This window comes from Chionomys nivalis, chromosome 19 (assembly GCF_950005125.1).
Source record: "Chionomys nivalis chromosome 19, mChiNiv1.1, whole genome shotgun sequence".
In the NCBI taxonomy this organism is placed as follows: Eukaryota; Metazoa; Chordata; class Mammalia; order Rodentia; family Cricetidae; genus Chionomys; species Chionomys nivalis.
Window position 1 is genome coordinate 32872916 of NC_080104.1, and position 22418 is coordinate 32895333.

The 22418-nt window shown below is 45.4% G+C and overlaps 1 protein-coding gene across 3 annotated transcripts in view; it reads right to left on the minus strand.

The window, feature by feature from the left end:
• Positions 1-7147: 7147 nt before the first annotated feature.
• Aff3 (ALF transcription elongation factor 3) overlaps positions 7148-22418 on the minus strand; it is a 462391-nt gene continuing 447120 nt past the window's right edge. For all 3 annotated transcript variants that reach the window (XM_057751149.1, XM_057751148.1, XM_057751147.1), the window contains 6 exons: positions 21583-21719; positions 19091-19162; positions 17458-17551; positions 13976-14025; positions 13630-13853; positions 7148-11073 (listed from right to left, as the gene is read on the minus strand). In XM_057751149.1, coding sequence (XP_057607132.1) covers positions 10952-11073; positions 13630-13853; positions 13976-14025; positions 17458-17551; positions 19091-19162; positions 21583-21719 — 699 coding nt within the window. In that variant the 3' untranslated portion in view covers positions 7148-10951. The remainder of the gene's footprint in view (positions 11074-13629; positions 13854-13975; positions 14026-17457; positions 17552-19090; positions 19163-21582; positions 21720-22418) is intronic.

The following is a 22418-nucleotide window of genomic DNA, read 5'->3' on the forward strand; positions in this document are numbered from 1 at the left end:
TGACTATCCAATTCCTGCCTATTATGAGTGATTCTGCTATGAAAAAATTCATGTAGCTGTTTTAAATGGATTCTTTTTCAATTCTCTCAGATATATGCCTAGGTGTGGAATTCCTGGCGCACATAGAAACTCTGTGTTTAACTTTTTGAGGACCCAAGAAACTTATCCCAGAAGCTACATCATTTTGCATGCCTGACAATTGGCTGAGCTTTCATAATTAATACGTCACATAATAATAATGTGTCATTGCTGGGGAGCCAATGGTCCTGATGAAAAAGTCCAACTGCAGGGGCATAGTTCAACTCGTACATGTTGTCATACCCAGTTGACAAGGCAGCTGTCTTTGGGTAAAACGGAGTGGGAACTAAGGAGAAGTCTTTTCTATCTATATACCTGTAAACAAAAATAATTTCATTAAAAAATTGTAAAAAGGAAAAACACAATGATGGTTAATATTTATTTTTAACCTGACAGCACTGAGAACCATGCAGGCGACAAGACTCTGGGACATCTGTGAGGAATGAGCTAGAGTTGGTTAGCTAGGCCGGCCCGTGAGGACGATCTAGAGTCGGTTAGCTAGGCCGGCCCGTGAGGACGATCTAGAGTCGGTTAGCTAGGCCGGCCCGTGAGGACGATCTAGAGTCGGTTAGCTAGGCCGGCCCGTGAGGACGATCTAGAGTCGGTTAGCCTCTGGCATGTCTCTGAGGGATTATTTGGGTTGAGGCAGCTGACCCTCCTTACCTGTGGGTGTTGCCATTCCATGGGCTGAAGTTCCAGACTGCATAGGAAGGAGAAGGGGAGCCGAGCACCAGCGTCCATCTCTTGCTGCTTCCTGACTGTGGATGCACTATGGCCAGATGCTTTGAGCTTGCGCTGATGTGCCTTCCCCACCATGATGGACTGGACCCGAGAACTGTGAGCCAAAGTAAATCTTCTCCTCCTTAGGTTGGTTTGGTCAGGGTATTTTTTATCACAGTCAGTGGGAGAAGAAACTAACAGTGACCGGTGAGCCTTTTGCATTAAATATTTTTATTTGTTTTTGAAAATTTTTGTGTCTGGGTGTTTTGCCTGCATGTATGTCTGTGCACCATGTGCGTATCTCGTATTCATGGAGGACAGAAGAGAACATCAGATCCCCTGGAACTGATGTTACAGTCTTGTGGATGCTGGGAATTGAACCCTGGTCCCCTGGAAGAGCAGCCAGTGCCCTTAATTGACTGAGCCATCTCCCCAGCCCTGCACTGAGTATTTTCAGTGTTTGTCTAATGTTTGCACTGTGGGAAAGTAACGGTTTGCACTTGAGTACTGCACATTGTGTGAGCGAAGCTTTGGCACGCCTAGAAACGAAACATCTCTTAGCAAGATTGTCCCAGGCCCTCCAAACGCTGCTTCATTTCATCTTCACTCCGAAGCGACACCGTTTCTAACTGAGAACATTCTCAGACTGCTAAGTGTTTCTGTCGAAATCTGGCATCTGCTCTAGAAGCTTCCATGGACACATACTTCTTTCTGGTGAGAAGGTAATTTATTTGGCAGGTTGATTATATTTAACCAAAAAACGCTGCTGTGCCACATGAGACCAAACATTTCACATGAAAGAAGCTCAAGACACTAGGGTGTACTTGAGACAGATGCCAACTTCAAAGTTTACTAAGACATTAAAAAGGTCATTCTGATGATGAGTTAATATTTGTCTCTAAGCACAAAAACGTCTTTTAACAAATCCTAAAGGCTCATTCTGTTACAGTACAGTAAGAGACGTGTCCATTCCAGTTACTGTGCTGTTTGGGTTTCTTGTGAATCATAGGAACAGTCATGTATGTAGCTCAGAACAGTGACAAATGCGGTCTGGGAATCATAGGAACAGTCATATATGTAGTTCAACACAGTAAAAAGGCAGTCTGGGAATCATAGGAAGTCATGTATGTAGCTCAGAACAGTAACAAACGCCATTGATGCTCCATCATCTTTGTACCTGCAAGTTTTGGATTCAGACAAAACACAAGTTCCCACTAGAAAGAGCCTTACTATTAGATGGGTGTGGCACCTACTCTTCTATCCACTGTGGAGTCATGATTTGGAAGGGGGTTGTTTACTCTGTATGCTTTGAGAAGGAGACGTTGAAAAGGGGGTTTAAGGTTTCACTGTTGTATGCGGCTATGAGCAACCACCAAAGGAAGACATCAGGCTGCAGGCTTGTGGACATCTTCGAAGCAGCCTGGGAAACGAGGCCCCTTAGGGCTTGCACTGCCAACTCAGGATCCATTGGGATGTCCTTGGCAAAAACAGTCATAGGTTTTGGGCAGTACATGTTCTTTATTAAAGCCACTAGACTATTAATTGCTTGTGTTAAGATTCTTGTCACACACTCAGACACAGGAAACTGCACACAACTTCATCAGAAAGCTTGATGCCTCATGGAACCACTACTCAGATAAAATAGTGACTATCAACGCAGATCCTGGATATTATGACCATATCTAAACACACAGACAAGCAGACCAGATGAATGTCACATAGCACAGATGAATCTGAGCTGTTTTAATTCAGAGCAACGGGACAGAATACAGAGATACGGGTCTGTATAAATACAGCATCTCCATCACTGCTCTGTGAACATTTCCACAAGTCTCATTGCCATGCAGAACTGACCTGTTTAAAATTCTCTTCGGTCCCTTCAGCTATCTCCAGGCTGGTCCCCAAGGGAGGCACAGATGAGGGCCCTGTAACTTGCCTTTGTGACTGTTAAAGCTGGATCACTGGCCAAGTCTGGTGGGAGGTAAGCACTGTGAACTGCTGAAGGCTTCCCTAGGATTGGGATGCAGAACTGGAGATGGCCTGACGGTGTTGTCCTTTGACTCTGGAATATTGAATCCGAGTTGTCAGTCCCAGGACCAGCATGAATAAACATTTCTCTAAGCTATGTCAGCACCTCTGTAATATGGGAAACAGCTGAGTTTTAAATTCCTTTATCGAGGCCGGGCGGTGGTGGCGCACGCCTTTAATCCCAGCACTCGGGAGGCAGAGGCAGGTGGATCTCTGGGAGTTTGAGGCCAGCCTGGTCTACAAGAGCTAGTTCCAGGACAGGAACCAAAAAAAAAAAAAAAGCTACAGAGAAACCCTGTCTCGAAAAAAAAAAAAAAAAGTAAATTCCTTTATCGACTAAGGCCAACTTCAAGGGTGCAACTTGAAACTCTTACAGAACCGTGAAAACAAGTAATTGCTCTCATCTCATAGGAATATTCCTCACACCCTGCCTCAGAAAAGGTGACGGCCAGCTGAGTGTCCAGCTGGTACAGGTCCTCCTAATAAGAATGTGCTGGTACCTAGGATGTCCCACCCCAGCCAGTGTCTGAGAGTCACCTAGGGTGACATCTTGGGCACTTGGGGGGAAAGAATGCAGTTTTTTATTTGAACTTAAATCAGGGTAGGTCTCCCAGCAGATATTGTACTCACTGGGGAGGGAACAGGGAGGGTATCTCTAGACCGTATTAGAAGGGGCTTTTTTTAAAAAAAAATTTTAATTTCATGCTTATTTTGGTTAAGCTCAAAACATCGGTTTGGAGATGCATGGAAGACACATTGTCCCTGGGTCTAATTAATATTAGACAAGAAGTAAAAATCCCTATGCGTAGGGTTGTGACCTAGTGGTATCAAGTTATCAGTTGGATCTGTTCCATCTGTCAAGATGCTGGAGTCAGAATGTTTGGGGTCTAGTTGCGTGTCACAAAAAGCACTGAGTTCTCACGTATGTTGACATTCCTCTTTCCTGGCTCTGACTGAAGTTCCACCGGCAATTAAGTGATTATGTCGAGCTGCCACTTAACTCCACTAGAGAAAACCATTCCTTTTCCCGTGGGAGGTTTCCTCTTTCGAAGTCCCCTGTGATAAACCTTCTTTCTGGGGGACAAGCCTCCCAAAGCAGCTGTCCACCTCCCACCAAGAGAACTTAATCTCCCCATCTCCAGGGTAACGCCCGAGAGCACAAGGAATGGGATGGGGCTGGGGATCTCCAACCCCACCATTACTCTTGAACTGGAGCCCTGAGTGGCCACAGTGGTTTTTCATGGGAGGTACCATGTCATGAACCCCAAGTCACTTCTTTCCCTTTCTTTCTGGATACCACTGACTTAAGGCCAAAGCTGGGTGGTGATGAGGGCAGAAATTCGGTTGTGACACCTCTTACTGTTCCGATGGGGCTGCCTACAACCAGAAAGGTCTCCCAATAATGACAACACTCATGGATGTTGTTGAAGATAGTTCCCAGCAACTGTTCCCTAGGTGTCCTTGCTACTCTCTTCTGTACTTGAGAGTGTGGTTGTGGCTACCCTGTGGTCAGTTCCAGATCTCACCAGAAAGTTCTCTCTTCCACATCACACACCTGATGCCTGCAGTGTATTTCCTTTGCATCTTCCACAATAAGGCCTTTGCTACATATCTGATTTGACACTGAATTTACTATGTAGCCCAAGATGACCTTGAACTCACAATTCTCTTGCTTTAGGTTTTCAAGTGCTGAGATTCTTACAGGGCTATGTCACCATTTCTGGTATACGGTGATGCTTGAACCCTGTTGAGTGATGAGGGGACCTGAACACGTGTGATCTATTGATCCTCATGCTCATTAAGTGGGGTAGTTGGTGAGCGGAGCCACACTTCACAGAGGCCAGTGAAGCAGGAAGAGCAGCTTTCTTCAAGGGCTAGGTGTCGCTGGGTGGAGGAAAGTGTTTAGCCACTCAGTTTCTGTCCTGTGGTCCCCAGCATCAGTGAGTTCCTGTTTTGCAGTTTCATTTCCGTCTTTTGGACTTATTCTACTAAAGGACAAGACACTAAGTCTGACTTACAGAATTTGCACCCCAAGAATTACAACACAATCAATCCAGTTCTCCAAGGGGCACATTTTGGAATTGAATTGGAAACCCTGAACTCCAGGGAATCAATTTGAAATCACACAAAGTGTCGATATTCCCATCACTACTAGAAAGGGATTCAGTAATGACTCAGAAAGGGGTGTGCGCACGCTGAAAAACAGCATCAGGTTCTATGTTCAGAATCAGTGACCTCTCAACTCCGTGGCCACATTTGTGGTACTCATGTTCTCAGGCAAAGGTAACAGAGGAGGCTCCAAGACTGTGCACACACCTTTGGCTACGGTGGATGGAACATCATGCCACTGAGTCACAAACAGTCATGTGTTGGGGATTTTCTCTTTGCTCATCTTTAAATAAAGAGTTCATAAAGGCTGGTGAAAATTTTAGGTTTATGAAAATCTGAAAAAGCACTGAGGTCTGATAAGGAAGTAGAATGTCATAGTGATTTTCATCAATAACAATGGGAGCCCCAGGCGTGAAGGATACTTTACATCCTATCTGGGTACCAACCATTTCTCCACAAGCTTTCCTATTTTGAAAGCAAGCAGGAAAGAGCCTGGTTCAGTTTTTCAGGGCCTCATCAATACTTCTGATGCTCTGTGGACTCCTTCTATATCTTAGATGCCTAATTGTTTTTATTTGGGACTAACACCTTAAAAACATCCTTCACGTCACTGTCTTTAAAATTGGCTTTGAGAGACGAACTTTGCTAATCACACACGGAGGTTTAATCCCTCAATTCCCATTACTGCCAAGAGCTGTGCCTGCAAATCCCTCTGCAGCTGACCCCAAATTTACCCCTTGGTGTTGAAAGTGCCAATTAAATAATAAAACTGAAACCATGGTCAGATGTAATTAGTTTGAGAATGGAGTTTTATAATGTGCCTCATGCCAAGCAAACAAGTTAACCATTCCAACGACAGACACACGATTTGGACAGAGAGCACCGAGTTCTCAGATCGGAACTCCTCTGTGTTGCTTGTCAGGATGTGCACTTCTGGGAACGGAAACCGAGGAAACAAATGCCAACTCCAAATGGTTGAAAATGCAGTCTATGTGGTCAGGCTTCCCTCCCCTCCCTTACGATAAAGGGTGTCTTTCAAGACTCTGGTTGGTCTAGGCGTGACTGAGAGTGAGCTGTGCTTTGAAATAGGATTCTGACAGCAACAGACTCTGACGGTGTTACCAACAAGTTATCTGACAGAAAGGCAGTTATGGTTTGGAAGGTTGCCCACTTCTGAAAGAGTACTGCTCTCAGCGGTCCCTAGTAAGGACAAGTCCCCTGTCTTAGCCACCTTTGGGAACCAGGTGTGTTTCCTGGTTGGCCACCTCTGCTTGGCTGATGAGAGCTGAACTGAGGTGGCCAACCTTTTGTGTGTTTTTTCTCTCTAGACCGTGTGGACTGTCACAGGTCACAGTGGGTAAAGATACCCGAACCTGAGGATACGGACTGGATCAGGTCAAGAAGTCATTTTGTGTCTGTTATTTCTGCTTCTTCAGCTTCGGGAGAAGGAAGAGGGAGGGAGGTAAGAAAACAAGGCTGGCAACCTCACCTACGTAGGTACCAGGTCATGGTCCTAGCCACCGCTGGTCTAATATTTCAGCTCAATCCAGAATTCCATTATTATCTCAAGCAAGTATTGCAAACACAATTCTACCGTGTTGTTGAAGTTGGAAAAGCCTGGCACAAGAGTCGAAGAGCTGACTTGTGCCATGAAAGAGTGTCGATCAGAGTGGAATCTCAGGGCTGCTACTGGAGCAGGCATCTGGCCATGCAGTCGCCGACAGGAACCTCTCCTCTCTGCTTTCCTCAACCGCACTCTTCGGCATACCCCCCAAAAATGTGGCGGGGGGGGGAGGAGAAAGGGAGGATGGATATATCTGGGTAAGGAAAATGAAGCACTGAACGTCAGTTCTATTGAGACATTAATGATAGCGATATCAGACTTAACGATGACGACCCACGGAGGCTACAGTGACAGCACTGGGGATGGCTGGGGATGGAGCGCAGTGCAGGGAGCTACAGCATGTGTGAGGCCCTGAGATCAACGCCTGGAAGAAGGTAAAGGAAGAAACAAATGAAAGAAAAGAGAGAAAGGAAGGAAGGAAGAAAGGAAAGGTTCATGAAGCAAAGTTGCCTCTAAATCAATTCCAAACTGGGAGCCAGAATCCTGCTTTGAAAATATTTCAACTCTAAAGTCTCCTTGTAGAATATTAAGAGAAACTGGTGAACTTCTTTTTTTTTTAATGTACAACTCGATTTCTCTCACGTACAACATAAATCATTTAATGTATTGTTTGCAACCTTAGAAAGGCAGACATATTCAATCCAAGTCCGTTTATAAATTCCAATTTTGTATGGATTAAAAACTACAGATAAATTAAGTCACAATAATATCCTGTACATGCATTAAGGCTGGTGACTGCTAAGGTCTCTGGAGTATCTACAAATAGGAAATCACACGCAGATCACTGGGGCTGAAGAGTGTCTACATCACTAAAAAAAAAAAAAAAAAAAAAAACACCTTGCATTTTTTCCTCTCTTTTTTTTTTGGCGATACAGATTTCAATGGTAACTCTGGAAAACTGTGAAAAATGTTATTTAAAAATATATATGCATATGCTACTACACAGTTTTAAGGATGTGATTCATAGATAATGTCGCTGCATTGATTGGTTTTATAAGGTGATATGGACACGCAGTGATTTATGCTCAGTATTAGGCACTAGTAATATCTGTCAGGCGTACTACAGGTCTATGTCAGCGGTACTGTAGATATATATTTTTAAATGTATGCACTTATACAGACTATGTCTATTTTGTATGGGTGTCAGAGATGCACACATCACTCTTATATAGCACACACACCATTGTTGCAGATATAGGATACACTTTGGTGCAGAAGGTCCCATTGCATTGCATTCCATGTGTTTAATGTAGCACATAACTTGTCAGTTGTTTAGTGTGTATTTCCAGTACATTCCTCTCAGGAGTGGGTCCAAGTTCCCATCTGCAATGTGAACATTTCCAGACACGCCTGTCCTAAGCAAATCTTTCTGTCTGGGCTGATCTGCGCAGGACACTCCTATATGCAGAGTACTAAGGCTGAAGTTTGTTAGGGTCACCTGTAAGCCACCCCATTTCAAAGGTTAAGTCTAATATTGTGACAAGAGGTGGCATCTACTCAGGTCATGGGAGAGAAGACCAGTTGGACTTTGGTGGAACGTCTGAGGAAGGAGTATGTCTTCAAATAGAAACAAGGGGTAACAAGCATTAGTTTAAATGGAAGCCCTCTGGAAGGATACAGATCACTGAACAACCACAGACTTACATCTGCTACATTTCGGCATTATTTGCATCCCTAGAATGAACATGTAGGACTTATACAGCTATAAAATGTAAGATGTGTCAATTTGCAAACCAACTTAAGAAAAGGAACATGTTATGGAGGACTTTCATGGCATTCAATGGGAGATGGCTCCTTAACAGAATTATAAACATCGAGTCCCATCAAGTGGAAGACGGTTCCTTCATAAAATTACCTATCCTGGGCCTGACACACGCTCCATGGATAGGGTGAGACAGGAATAGGAGCTGTACGCTCTGACTGTGTCCCCAGAAGACCAGTTTCTCCATGTTTATATTTTTGGGGGGGGGGACAGTTCCTAGTGTGTTCATCACATCTGCACTGGTACAACCAGCCAGAGGCTACCTTTGCAATTTGATGGGGCTTTCCAGGGATGCGGATTGAATGAGTGTCACAACTAAGCCTATAAATTTGAAGAGAGGCAGGACCAGAAAAGCTCCCCAAGGTTACGCAGAAGCCCTTGAGGGCTTCCCTCTATGTGAGAGTTTGAACTTTCCACCAGATTTCACCGAGAGCAACTAGAACAAAGTCCCACTCCTGCACAAAAGGCGATTCAAAAGTTCTTATATTCAGATTTACACATAGGATAGATCACAAACCTGCCAACACTTAGTGAAAGGGGTACATGGATCGCGCTGTAGAGATAAATATAAACGTAGAAATGGTGGGGCATTCTCATTTCAAGAATCTGAAACCCAAACTGCTCTGAAATTGACAACTCCTTGAGCAGTGATATGATGTTAGTGGTGTATCCCATACCTGCCTCATGGACATAGCTTACAACTGATGCTGCAGACGCTGCCTTCATGAATACAAGGTACAGATGAAACGTAAATCAATTTCATGTTTAGACTTGAGTCTTCTCCCCCAAGATACCTAATTATGTATCCACAAATAGTCCATCTTAAAAAAAAAATTCTGGCTCAAAACATCCGAAGTCCATGTACAGCTAAAAATTTCAAGTGTTTGAGGGTCAAAGCCAAATGCAAATCCCATAATTCAGTTTGGTAGGAATCCAAACCATGGTCAACTGTTTGTACAATGTCGAATTTGCCTTGGGAGCTGGGAAATGAGGGCAATCTTATCTGCCACCTACTGAGAAGGCTGACAGAATGGTAATGTGAACATAACTAAATTCACAGGGAGACAGTGGAAACACAGAACACACACACTCTATGGGACCCTGCCACCTTCAACAGTGAACTGCAGAGGTGGCCTTACCTATCTTCCTCTGGTTGACGTGGTAGAGTAGGGACAAGTAAACCCAAGGACATTAGTTTGTCTTTAAAGTGTGGCAAGATACACCTTGTTGGCAGGACTTATTTCTTTATACTAATATTTCAGGTCCACGTATATTTGACAAGAAGACTAAGTCTAAGGTATGACAAAACATGAGAAAACAAACTTCAGACAAAAACTGTAAACAAGATGCTGAAAAACTAAATACACAAACTCGAAAAAAAAAAACACCCAACGACAACAACAACATCAACAAAAAAAACCAACCCAGAAAAGAACCATGGTCAAGACACACATAGAGCAGATGCTCAAGATATATGCAAGACACTCCGGTCGTTGCTGTTCTAGAGTTGTGATCATCAAAGGGATAACTTTCCCTGCACTGGAAGCAGCTTGTTAACGAAAGCCTGAAAAGTATTCTCCAAACTGAAATGCACCAAGGCCTGGAGCCACCCACTGTGTGCGGACGGTGTCACCGCGGCAAACCGCTCCCAGTCTTATAGGCAGCCGACAGATCTAGAGATGGCACCGTCTTCATCTGGCTGAGACAAGGTGTGAGAAAGCTACTGTGGAGAGAAGACTTGAGATGTGCTGGCTGACGACAACAGCCACACAGAGTCACAGTGGCAGCAAGAGGAGGCCCCTGTGCCTGGAGGGCTTCTTGCCACAGGGGCGGACTTTATTAAGAACCAAAATGGTCACTGTTGCTTTTGTGGCTGTTGAGCTATCCCCAAATCCTGGTGTCCTTTCTATACCATGTGGGGACAAGGCAAGGGAAGTTTGTGGGACTCCGCTGGCTTATAATGTGTTCAGTTCAGTAGCTAATGAGGGCTGGGGGAGGGTATGGGAAGAGGGGCAAGGCATTTGGTAACATGCAAACTAGTGAACTTCTGGCACAAAAATAACTGACTTGTTTCCATTATTCAATTACTCATTAATATACAACAACCAAAAGTAATTGGGGAATTGTATATAATACTGAAAGTAATAATATAAGAGCTAGGTTCAACTCATCCAGCAGTTATGATTTGGTGTGCTGGATCGCACCAGGTTCAGCAACACATGAGATTTTGGTGGAACTGTCTAAGAAGGCAATGGCTTAGCACTGGGGGTGGGATGTGTCTGTGAGCATGTGAGCACACGCGTGCTATGCGGATTTCCTCCAGCGAGGAACCTCTAATCACTTGTCTAGCTTGGGATTATAGGAACCAGACAAAACATGTTTTGAAGAGCTGTTGATCTTACACACACACACACACACACACACACACACACACACACACACACGCAGAAAGCTTCGTATAAACCCACACCTAAACACACACGCCCCAGAAAAGAATCACTGTTGGACTCTGAGGAAACGTTCACCGCGATTTGGGAAATGCTGTGGGCTGGGAATGTCAGTAGCACAGTGTCCAGAAACATTGAGCCACCGAGGAGAGGAAAATGCAGTCTGGCTCAAGGGCATGGTCCCTAGGACAGGTGTGCGCTGCTCCGCAGCCAGTGCAGGCCTTGCTGGGAGTACTGGACCAGGTGTTCCATGCTGCTGTGCAAGGTGACAGGTCCCATGAGCAAGTCCAGGTCATTGAAGAACTCTAGGAGACAGAGAGACGTGTGATGGGGAGGTCAGGGCCTGGATAACTTCAGAAAGAATCTGCTCATCACTTTAAGCATTCTCCATTGTTTATGTGGCTCGGCATCTCCCGGGAACAAAATAAAACCCCACATCCAAATAAATGACTGTTTATGGACCCAAATAGCAAAGGATCTGTATGTTCCAACTACCTTCTTCTGGTAGACAGACGCCTTTCCTCCATGTCTGTGTGACTCAGCTCTCCATTATCCCACCACCAACTGTCACAGCCTGAACCCCTGAAGGGGATCCAATGAGTGGGGCTCCAGGGCAGTGGGTCAGTCAGGGGTCAGTCAGGGGTCAGGACCAAGCAGCCACCACTGCTGAAGCTATGTTCTAACTTGGGACAATCTGTTTGCTGTCTCCTTTATTTTGTACCTAGGTACTTTCTGGGAAAGGTGGGTAGAGGAAGGGAAGGATGAACCCTCATGCCCTGCTATCATGGGTGAATCACAGTGCTTCTTGGAAGGAAGTGTCCGAGGCCACTTAGTGTATATGTATGTGTGTTTGTATATACACACACACACAGAAAGAGAGAAGGGGGAGGGGAGGCTCAAGAGAGACTGAGCTCTGCAGGTGGCTGGGAGAAGGAATGGAGGCACAGAACAGAGGAAGAACAGGACAGGTCAGGGTGGGTGAACAGGACTCAGTGTGTACCCTACACAGGTCACTGAGACCTCTGGTAGGAGGCACCTGGCAGGTGGTGGGTAGGGCCATCTGGAGCCTGGCTCGCTCGTGGGCTCCTGGACTGCAGAAGACTGTCTCTGTACATCTGCCTGCTTTGCTTACCCACCTGAAATGTCCATCTCGGTCCACTCCAGCCATTGAACTCTGTCTTTTTCAAAACCCTCTTCCATGTAAGTTTCTCTAGCAAGCTTCTCCTGGGGGCCCGAGGCCTCCTAGCATTTCCACTGGACTTTCAACCTTGCCTGGCCTTGTGGGTTTATACTATCCTTATACTGTCCTGACTATAATCCTGTCAGAATGTGAGCTCGATGGGTATTCTTTCCTGTTGCTGGAGGGTGAGGAGCGAACTGTTCAATTTTTTTGTATATCAAGATACAATGGGGTTGGCGGCTCATGCCTGTGATTACACCCCAAACACTGAGGTAGAGGATTAGCATGAGCTTGTGGCCAACCTGGGCTACATGGCAAGTCTGAAGCCAGTTTTGGCTACCTAGTGAGTTCCAGGCCAACCTAGACTATAGAGTGAGTCCCTGTCTCAAAAGCTAAAACCAGCAAAAACAACAGAAAAGAATCTTTATTCACTGACACCCCCGCCCCGGTTTAACTTCTATAACTCTCTCGTAAGCATGTAGTAAGAGCTGGGCAGTGGTGGTGCACGCCTTTAATTCCAGCACCTGGGAGGCAGAAGCCAACCTGGTTTACAAAGTGAGTTTCAGATACCCAAGGCTGTTACAGAGAAACCCTGTCTTGAAAAACCACACACACATACACAAACACACACACGTGTGCACAGAGAAACAGCGATTTACTGTGACACCATTTGTCACAGTAGAAGAACTAGAAGCAACAGAGGTGGACTGAGACATCGCTACTTCACGATTCTATGAGCACCATATCACAATAATATCGTACAATTGTGACTGGCCACTTACTGACTACCTAAAAACCTTCCCCTCTATATTTTCCTATGCTCCTCAAATTTAGCCACCGAAAGCACCCATTACTACATTAAGGTTTTTATTTGCATATGTGTGTGCATGTGTGTGTGAGAGAGGCGGGGGAATGGAGGGAGGAAGACAGGTGATTATGTACACATGTGGAGGTCAGAGACAACTTTTGGGTGCTGGTTTTCTCCTTCTACTGTGGGTTCCAGGTCCTGAGCTCAGGCTGTCAGGCCTGTATCTACTGAGTCATCTCACTGGTCCCTATTACTTCTATTATCAGCAAAACAAGTGTTGTTTTAAAAGAGGTAACTCACTAATACATGTAAGATAATCCCTTATTATTATTGTAAGCAAATAACAGGATTTTTTTTTTTGATATAAGGTTTTACTTATATAGCCAAGGCTAGCTTGAAACTCCCTTGGTAGCTCAAGTTGGACTTGAATTTGGAAATCTTGCTTCAGTTTCCGGAGCACTACAGTGATAGCCTGGTGCCACCAAGCCTGGCTAGCAGTTTAGATGGTAAAAAGCTCGTAATATTCATACCCGTTCATTTCATATATTTGGTATTTTTGGAGCTCCCAACTGTGTTCTAGGAACTAATCTACGTTTTGGGGAGCACAAATTAAAAGGAGATACAGTCTCTGTTCAAGAAGTTCATTGTCTAATCTGGAAAATTCCACGTGCGCACACGTACACCTGTGTGTATTGCTGTCTAATTGACTCCACATTCTCTTCCACAGTGAGGGTAAGAGCAGGTTCATGCAGCAGGTGCCTGTTTTTCCTTCTTCCATAAACCATGAAATCTGATCACTGATGCCCCTGGGGCAGCTTTGGCCCCACCTGGTGGGTCCCCATCCCCCGCAGGTTATGCACACAATGCACACACCTCTGTTCTCCTTGGCCAGGTTGTCAGCCATCTCCCAGTAGTCATAGCTGTGGAGGATGCTGTTGGTGATGCTGACGTGATTGGCTGCCATCTGATGAATGCGCTGGGGGATGCTGACGATGGTGGATGGGGACAGGGCATTGGAGCTGGAGAGACTGCCCTGAGACCCCACGGAGCTGGTGGGAGAAGGGTTGGGAGACATGGGGGATGGGCTTCCAGTGCTCCTGGAAGAAGAGAGGTAGAAAAGCCAGAGTGGAGAGGTTGGGAGCAGGCAAGGTGGGTGGTCCCCCCGGGGCAGCGCATCATGCCATGCATGGCTTACTGTGTTTGGGGAAAGTGAACTTACTTGCCACTGGACCCCCATGGAGACGGGGCTTGGGCAGCTTTCGATGAATTCTGCAGGGAGATAAAAATGTAGACAGTAAGTGCCACTGGCTAAGGGTAACCGGGGGACAGCAGCATATTCTAATGTGACTGAGCCAGTAACCACCACCATCGTGTAGGTCAGTGCGGAGTCACAGAAATCAGACCTGGGCTACAATTACAGGGCCACTTTTCCCTTCGTGGAAGCCAGTATGTATGAATGAGTGTACAAATGTGTGTGAACACATGTATACACATTTGCCTTACCGAGTGGAGTTTTCTAACAAACAAACTTTAGGTCCAAATTATCCATAATTGCAAGGGTCTGTTGAATGCTGAACCAGACCAATCCAGAGCTCTTCCCCACCTCACGATGAGATGATGAGAACACCTTATGTCTAAATTTAGGGATTATTTACAGAGACTTTCAGAGAAAGTATGTTGTCAGATTCTACCGTTTTAAATTATGAAGTTCAAAGTTATCCCTCTTAATGCTGAGTGTGGTGCACACCTTTAATCTCTGCACTCAGGAGGCAGAGGCAGGCAGAACTCTCAGTCTGAGGTGAGCCTGGTCTACGGACTAGGTTCTAAAACAGCCAGGGCTACACAGGGAGATTCTACCTCAAACAACAACAACAACCATCAGCACAACAACAAATTATTCATTTTAAAGGAATAAGAGAATATTCCTAAAGTGATAGCTTCAAATATATTTCCCAACAGAAAATTTAAAAATTCTGACACTTAGTGATACCTTATTATTAGCATAAATATTAACATGACTAATAGTACTGACAGGTTTCATTATAACATACAATTTTCACTTATTTTTTTTTTTGATGGTATTGGATACTGAGCCCAAGTGTTATAGGAAGGCAATTACCACTCAGCTCCATCTGTAGCCCTTGATAGACTTAGGTAGCCTGATTACATTTTGTGCACTGGGCATCTGCATCAGGCATTTGAAGGTTTTCCTGGGAGTGTGGCTCAGTTTTTTACAGAGAACTTGACTGGTATAAGCGGCTTCTGGGTTTAATCCCAGGCAACACAACAAAACAGGAACAAACTAGCAATAAATAAGTGAATAAAAAGAAAAAATATATAATTTTTAATATTTTGCATGTATATGTATGTCTGAATGTGTATGTATGTATGTATGTATGTAAACATGCCATGGTATGTAGAGGTCAGAGGACAACTTGTGGGAGTCCGTTCTCTCCTGCTATGTGTGGGTCCTGGGAACTACACTCAAATCATCAAGCAGGCTGGGTGCCAAGTGCTTTCATTCACCAAGGCAGCACACCAGCCCAGCACAAATGTTCAGAAAGTCCTCCCTTAAGCAAGGGGCGTCACCAAGTACAGACGGGTTTCCTGTCTGAGAGTCCGATCTGCTTGTGTCTATAGCCTGCACAGCTATCAGGGGAAGTGACAGTTTCTGTGAGGCTTGTGCCATTTCTCCTTTCCAGGAACGAGCAAGCACTCAGCGATCCCTAAGACAATGTGCTTCTGGCAGAAGGAGCTTCAGGAAGTGACTGGCTGTCCAGTATCAGTGCAGGAGCTGCCAAGATGACAAGAACAGGCCTTTTAGGCTCTCAGTGGTGTAGACACAGGGCGGAATCACAAACCACCACTTTCCCCGGAGAGAGCTAGAACGGGAATGCCGCTAGGGGATCCCCTCTCCTTTCCTGTCAGAATGGGTGACACGGCTAGCTGATGGGAGACTCCTCACTTAACGTTCCTCCTGCTCAGCACTCTGGACAGGAGGACAGAATGTGGGAGAGGGGGAGAGGCCCAGGGGTTGCAGGAATAGTTTAAGAAAGGGTTTTGAATGGGGTGGAGGTTTTCTGGCTCTTGCCCTATCTGTAAGCATCATGACCAAAGCATGTTGGTCACACTAATGTTCCTTTTTAGAGACATCTACGTACTGCTAAGGCATATTCTCCACAGTCAAATGATCAATGTAACCCAAAGGCTTCAGGCCTCAAGCAGTATTTAAATGGTCCTTGAAGTCTGGAACCAAGGGCACCTACTAGTACAAAGCTTCAACACGAAGGACATGTCTTGGAGATCCACTAAAAGCATGTTGTCAGAACTGTAAGAAAGGGACAGACTTGAGATGTTCCCATCATGAAGACGGTTAAGAGGTGGGATGATGAATGCATGCTCTAGCTGGTGGTATCTAACGGGCCCACGGTGTATAATATATCAAAGCCTTGCGCTGTACACTATTAATAATACAATCTGCCACTTACAGTATGCTTCAAAACATAGAATTGATGGAAAGCAAATGCCAATAACTCAAGTAACAGAATCTGGTTTACTGTTCCGTTCTTTTATCCATTTTGTTCCTATTTTTGGACTGGATACAAACATTAACAACTATTCTTGACTCCTAAAAAAATGGATCACAGAATTCAGTGTACTTCTTTATTCAAGCATTTTTGTTTTTAACTTTGCTATGGTTCATCTCTTAGACTCCATGTTCCTGAAAATCATTCCCCCACATGTGCATGTGTGTTTGAGACAGGCCTCACTCTGTGTGTGTATGTGTCTGGCTTGGAACTTGCCATGTGAACCAAGTAGCCTGGAACTTGCAATGATTTCTCCTGACTCTGCCTCTAGGGCACTGGGATCACAGACAAGCCTACCATGCCTGGTAGGGAAAATCTCCATGCCGGATCTCAAGTCCACGATGACCAGGGGTGCTCAGCAGCAGTCAGCTAGAAAGCTGGTAGGGCACTAGACACAGCCTGGTTATCTGGCCGGTCTCTGAGGTGTGTAGGTTGGCGATAAAGGATTGAAAATGATGGCCGTGTGCTTGTGTGTAATAAAGGCGTGTTGGAGACAGTGGTGGTGTAATTTCAGACAGAGAAGAAGCCCAGGCGTTTTGAATGAATGACTGACTTCAGGATCGCTTTGCAATGCTATATTCAAAAGGTGATTTTTGTTTGTTTGTTTTGTAGTCTTCTAGTGAAAATAATTTCATCCTCTGAGATAAAAAGTTGCCATGGTTGCAATTCAATCTCTGTCATTCATTTCACATTGCTATCAAAGGTCTCTGAGCTATAACAAGCCATTTCTTATCTTTAAAAATAACATTTGCATCAAAGATTAAATCAGCTACTAGAGACTAAGGGGAGTGGGTCTCAGTAGTTACTTCCAAGAATTCTACGTAGACGTAAAGAATTATAGCTGTTCTAAGGACCAATGCCCAGGTCACTGGGGGCGAATAATTGGACACTCTCTGTTTGCAGGTTGTAAAAATAAGGACATGAAGGCAGGGGGACAAATTAGCTGGGCTCTCAAGGCCCGTTCTCTGAGCCCGACAAGCCACAGTGTGTCATAAATGGGGTGATTGTGGAGGATGGAGAGGACAGGTTTAGTCTCAACGCAGTCCTCTCACAGAGAGCTGTCAGGGAGACGGAGCGGCACAAGCAGCCACGGTGCTTATTTGCCAGACAGTACCTTGAAATAGTCGATCAGTGCTTTCGAATACTTTACAGCGTGGTCCCTTTTGAGTCGAAACATCCGCCAGTATAGGAGAGCCAGGCATCGGTAACTGCGGCAGAAGAGGGGACATGTTGTGTCCTTTGCAGGGAAGCTTCAGAACAGTATTTCCATCACACTCACACATCTAAAATGTTCCCATGTTAAGTACACGCACGAGTATTTGATGCTCCTTTCGTTAAAAAGAAGCATAATTCAAAATTTGTAGAGGCCTCTATACACATCTGGCATTTACCACCAGATGTGCAAGGACAGCTTTCACGGCTCTTTGTTGGGAACAGGGTCAGGCTGCTTTCTCCTCCTGCCACCAGAGGGCAGTCTCTCTCCACGAGCGGCTGAGGGAGCGCTAGCACAGAGCCGGCACTGCTTTATAGGGTGAGCTATTGGCTTTGCAGACAGGACAGCAATTTCACAGATTTTTATTACCTCTGCTTGTTAACGCTTTACTAGATTGTAATGAGTTCAAATAAAGCGCACTGCAAACAACAGAAGTACCAATCTCAGGCTAGTTACGCTAGCCTATCTTCTACAATGTTCTGTACAATTATTTATATCAAACTTATATTCCAACATTAATTATTAATTGCCATCAACTTATTAATCCCATCATGGTACTCCAATAAAGAAAAGGGCACATTTAGCATTTTCCCGAGACTCATTCTCTCGTCCCCCGTGCTTTTCACTCGTAATTCTTCCCTGGCTGAGATCAGGTATTGACGTGCTAGAATCTGAACATGCCCCGCACAGCCTGATCCAGCTCGCTAGCACTTCAGACTCCAGACGAAATTATGTCAAACAGCTCAAGAATCTTGTGTTGATGTGGCTGTTATGCTGTCTGAGATGCCATTTGATTTTTCTATCTCCCAGATTAGATCGTGAGCTCAGTGAACCTGCCGAGAACAAAACACTGGCTACGTGGCCAAGGCGGGAGAAACCCAGAGAGGAGGGGCCTCGCAATGTGAGGGATGGGATGGGGCCTTCAGAGCAGACCTTGCGGGGAGTTACCACTGCACAGTCCTTATTACTGCAGTCCTAAGCACAGGAAGATCGATTACCCATTAGCCAGTATGAAAGAAATGATTTTATTATCTAAGTATAGCGGGCTGCCCCTCAGTTCAGTGTATCGATAACTCTAATGGATTGTGAGTATCCGTGCATACTGATCTGGCATGCAAAGTAACTCGCCAATGATTCTGACCACATCTAAAGCGTTAAACACAGGAAAAATCACACTCAAATGAATGAGGGGGGACCTACTTGGTTTCACTTATATTTTTACATGGCTATGTGTGTGCATATGTGTATATGTGTGTGCGCGTGTCTATCCATGCACGTGTAGAGGCCAGAGGTCAACACTGGGTGTCTATTGTTCGTCACTTTATTTCTCTGGGACAGGGAGCTTGCTGTTTTCAGTTGCCCTGACTGGCAAGGGCCCCCACTCATGCCCTGATCCTCTGGTCACTGTATTCAGGGTATTGTTGAGAAAAGTGTACCTCTTGGCTGTTGGAGCAGCTTGGGACCAGTGGGCTAGAGGTGTCTGGAAACACAGAGCAGCCTGGCACCCTGCTTGCAGAGCTGGGGATATACTTACCAAAGCGCAGCTAGTTGTTTGTCCTCTGGGGTAGCGTTGGGGCCTGAGTGGGTTTTTAGTCTCATAGCATACCTTAAAAAAATATAAAATAAAAAAAGTCAAGAAATTTAGAAGTCCTTTCTGGCTATCAATGGAGCCTCTTCTATGATGGTCTCTTTCCACTCCACCCTTACATGTTCTGTGCCTTTTTAAAAAATTTATACACATGTGTGTGTCTGCATGTGGGTGTGTGTGAGTGTGGACGCCTATGGAGGGCAGAACTGGGTGTTGGATCCCCTGGAGCTCAAGTCCTAAGTGGCTTTGAGCCATTTAATGTGAGTTCTGGGCCTGGGATATGGGTCCTCTGTACAAGGGGTAGGTGTTCTTAGTCACAGAGCCGGCTCTCCGGCCCCGATACGTGGGCATTCACAGTGTGTTAAAGCTAGCTGACGGCCCTACTGTGGTGACTGGGGAGGACTTTCATGAGGCTGTGCCACTTCCCATTCGCTAATGACACAGGACAAACTCCTCTGAGTGCTACAGCTCAAGAGCCATTCATCAGCATGGTAACGCGTCCACTTTTCTTCATCTCATCTTCTGCCGAGTCACCGAGAACGCAGGTGAAGCTCACCCCGGTACTTGGATGCCTAACTTACTTATATCTGCTTACATGAAACTCTTATCTGATGACAGGGTAGCTGTCTGCAACACGTTTTCCTGTCTAGTTTTCTGTGTACTGACAAGGGTTTTGAGAAGCAAGTTTCTTTCTTGGAGTAGGAGGACTGTGGGCACTGCTTCCTCTCAATGAAATACCTGCTCACCTGCTCAGAATCCTGAGAGACGAGGCACTGTGTGCAATGGTGAGAGGGTCCCAGATTAAAGTCCCATCTCAGCTACTCACAGAGTTCAGACAGATGTACTGACATCTCGGTGTCTATTTCCTAATCTGTAAAGCGAGACTAACCCACGGGTCACAGAGCGGGCAGAGGTTAGCCCAGCTGGTTTGTGACGCTCAGCGGGCAGAGGTTAGCCCAGCTGGTTTGTGACGCTCAGCGGGCAGAGGTTAGCCCAGCTGGTTTGTGACGCTCAGCGGGCAGAGGTTAGCCCAGCTGGTTTGTGACGCTCAGCGGGCAGAGGTTAGCCCAGCTGGTTTGTGACGCTCAGCGGGCAGAGGTTAGCCCAGCTGGTTTGTGACGCTCAGCGGGCAGAGGTTAGCCCAGTTGGTTTGTGACGCTCAGCGGGCAGAGGTTAGCCCAGCTGGTTTGTGATGCTCTTGGTGGAACACGTGCTCTGCTGAAAACAGCAGAAACAGTAATGCCGTCCTCTTGCTGTGGGTCTGTAGGTCCCAAGTGCATCCCTCTGCAGCTCCCCCAGGGCTTGTCCGGGATAAAACCCTGCCTGTGTGACCTACAGTCCCGACTGAAGCATGGGAGTCTTTACCGCCCCTTCTTCTATAAAATATTATCTTGAGTAGCAGATGGTACTATAAATTTCGTTTCACAGATCAAATATGATTTACAAAACTCCCTGGAAGGAACAGTTTACTGTGTACACAGCCACGCTTCTGTGCTTTCCTCCTAGACACGCTGAGCGCTTCCTCCACTCTCTCCTTTTATTGAGAAGTTCCCTCAGTTTTTTTTTTAAATTATTTTTTAAGTTTAGTTGTTCTTTTATTAGTTTGCAAATAATTAGGTTACATTATGGTATTTTCCAAATAATTTTTTTTTTGGTGCCTCCCTTCCAACCCTCCCCTCACGCTCTGAGAATATGAGAGGGAAATCTAGGGATTCCTCCTTCCTCTTTACCCGTGTCAGCCTGACCTAATGCTGGACAGTCTCTTCTTTCTGTACTTCTATCCTCTCCCATGGTCCCCATGCTCCCAATTTACTCAGGAGATCTTGTCTTTTTCTACTTCCCATGTAGATTAGATCCATGTATGCCTCTCTTAGGGTCTTTATTGTCTAGGTTCTCTGGGATTATGAATTGCAGGATGGCTTATCTTTGCTTTATAAGTATACTACACATTTTATAATGATGTTATGATTATCTTTTTCTCACCCCTTCCGAGAGGAAGAATGAATGAACACACGTACGCATTTGAATGGTGAGGACTGAATGCAGCGGCTTGTGCGATTGGGCAACCCTTCTACCGTGGTCTTAATCTCCACTTTTAGTCCCTGTTGACCTTTAATTTCCAAGCAGCTTAGAGAGTAAATGAATTCCACACCTACCATTTCCTAGCTGAGGGGACATGGCCCAGCTTACTCTGACATTGTCCCTTCCTCGGACAGTCAAGGAGGCTTTGTGCAGGGGACGCCTGCCTCGCCTCACACAGAAAACAGGGAGGCACAGCACGTGAAATAAGTTCCTTCCCATTCTTATTTTAGGAAATGAACACTGGTCTCCAGCGGCCGATACTACAGGCTGCGGTTCTTTTCTTAGTGTTCCCCATACGTACTTCTGTATACGGCCTTCCTGCTTCCCCCTACAGCTCTGCCGGAAGCAGACCTTACCTGATGAGCTCCACCGTCTCAGAATACATGGTGTATGGAGACTTGGATTCCATTGGGCCTTGTTCCATTGCATTTCCACACTCGATGAAGGACAAGGCTGCTTCGGCATAGTTCAAGGCCTTCCCAAACTTCTCCACCTGACCAACACAATCAGAAGTGTCTTCCTTACTAAGACGTTTTTAAATTTGTTTGTTTTTTTTTAAACAAGGGACATGTCATATAGTTTATATGCTTTAAGAGACCCAACTTTTGAGCTCCAAAACCCCGTGAAACGGAGCTGAGAGGAAAAATAAAAGAAAAAAGAAATAGCTATGTAGCCCTCGTTGCTATCCATAGCTCATTTCCCATGGTTTCAGGTTCCTGTGGTCAGCAAGGTCTGAAAATGTTATGAGAAAAATTCCAGAAATAAATAATTCATGAGCTTATACATTTTATTATCACAGCTCCCTATTATTGCCCTACATTGTTATTAGTTACTAGTTACTGCTAGTGTCTTCCTGTGCTTAGCTGTATATCACAGACACGCATGTATATGAAACACAGTGCGTACATCTTTGAGCCATCTGCAGCCTCAGGCCGTGCTATGGGAGCTTGCAGCCCACCTCCCTTGAATGAAAGGACCTAGAAAATCCTCGCTAGTTATTTGCTCCAGTGAGGCAAGCCAGTGCAGAAGTTACAGGACACCTTCCTTCCACTTTGCCAAGCTCCCTTTCCTTCTCCCCAGTGGCTTGGCAAATTTACTCCCTGTCCTCTCCCATGGCGCTAAACGTGTGTCCAAGTTCACAGGTCTGGATCCATTCTTGGGCTTCCATGCCTACTTTTTCCAGCCTCACCAA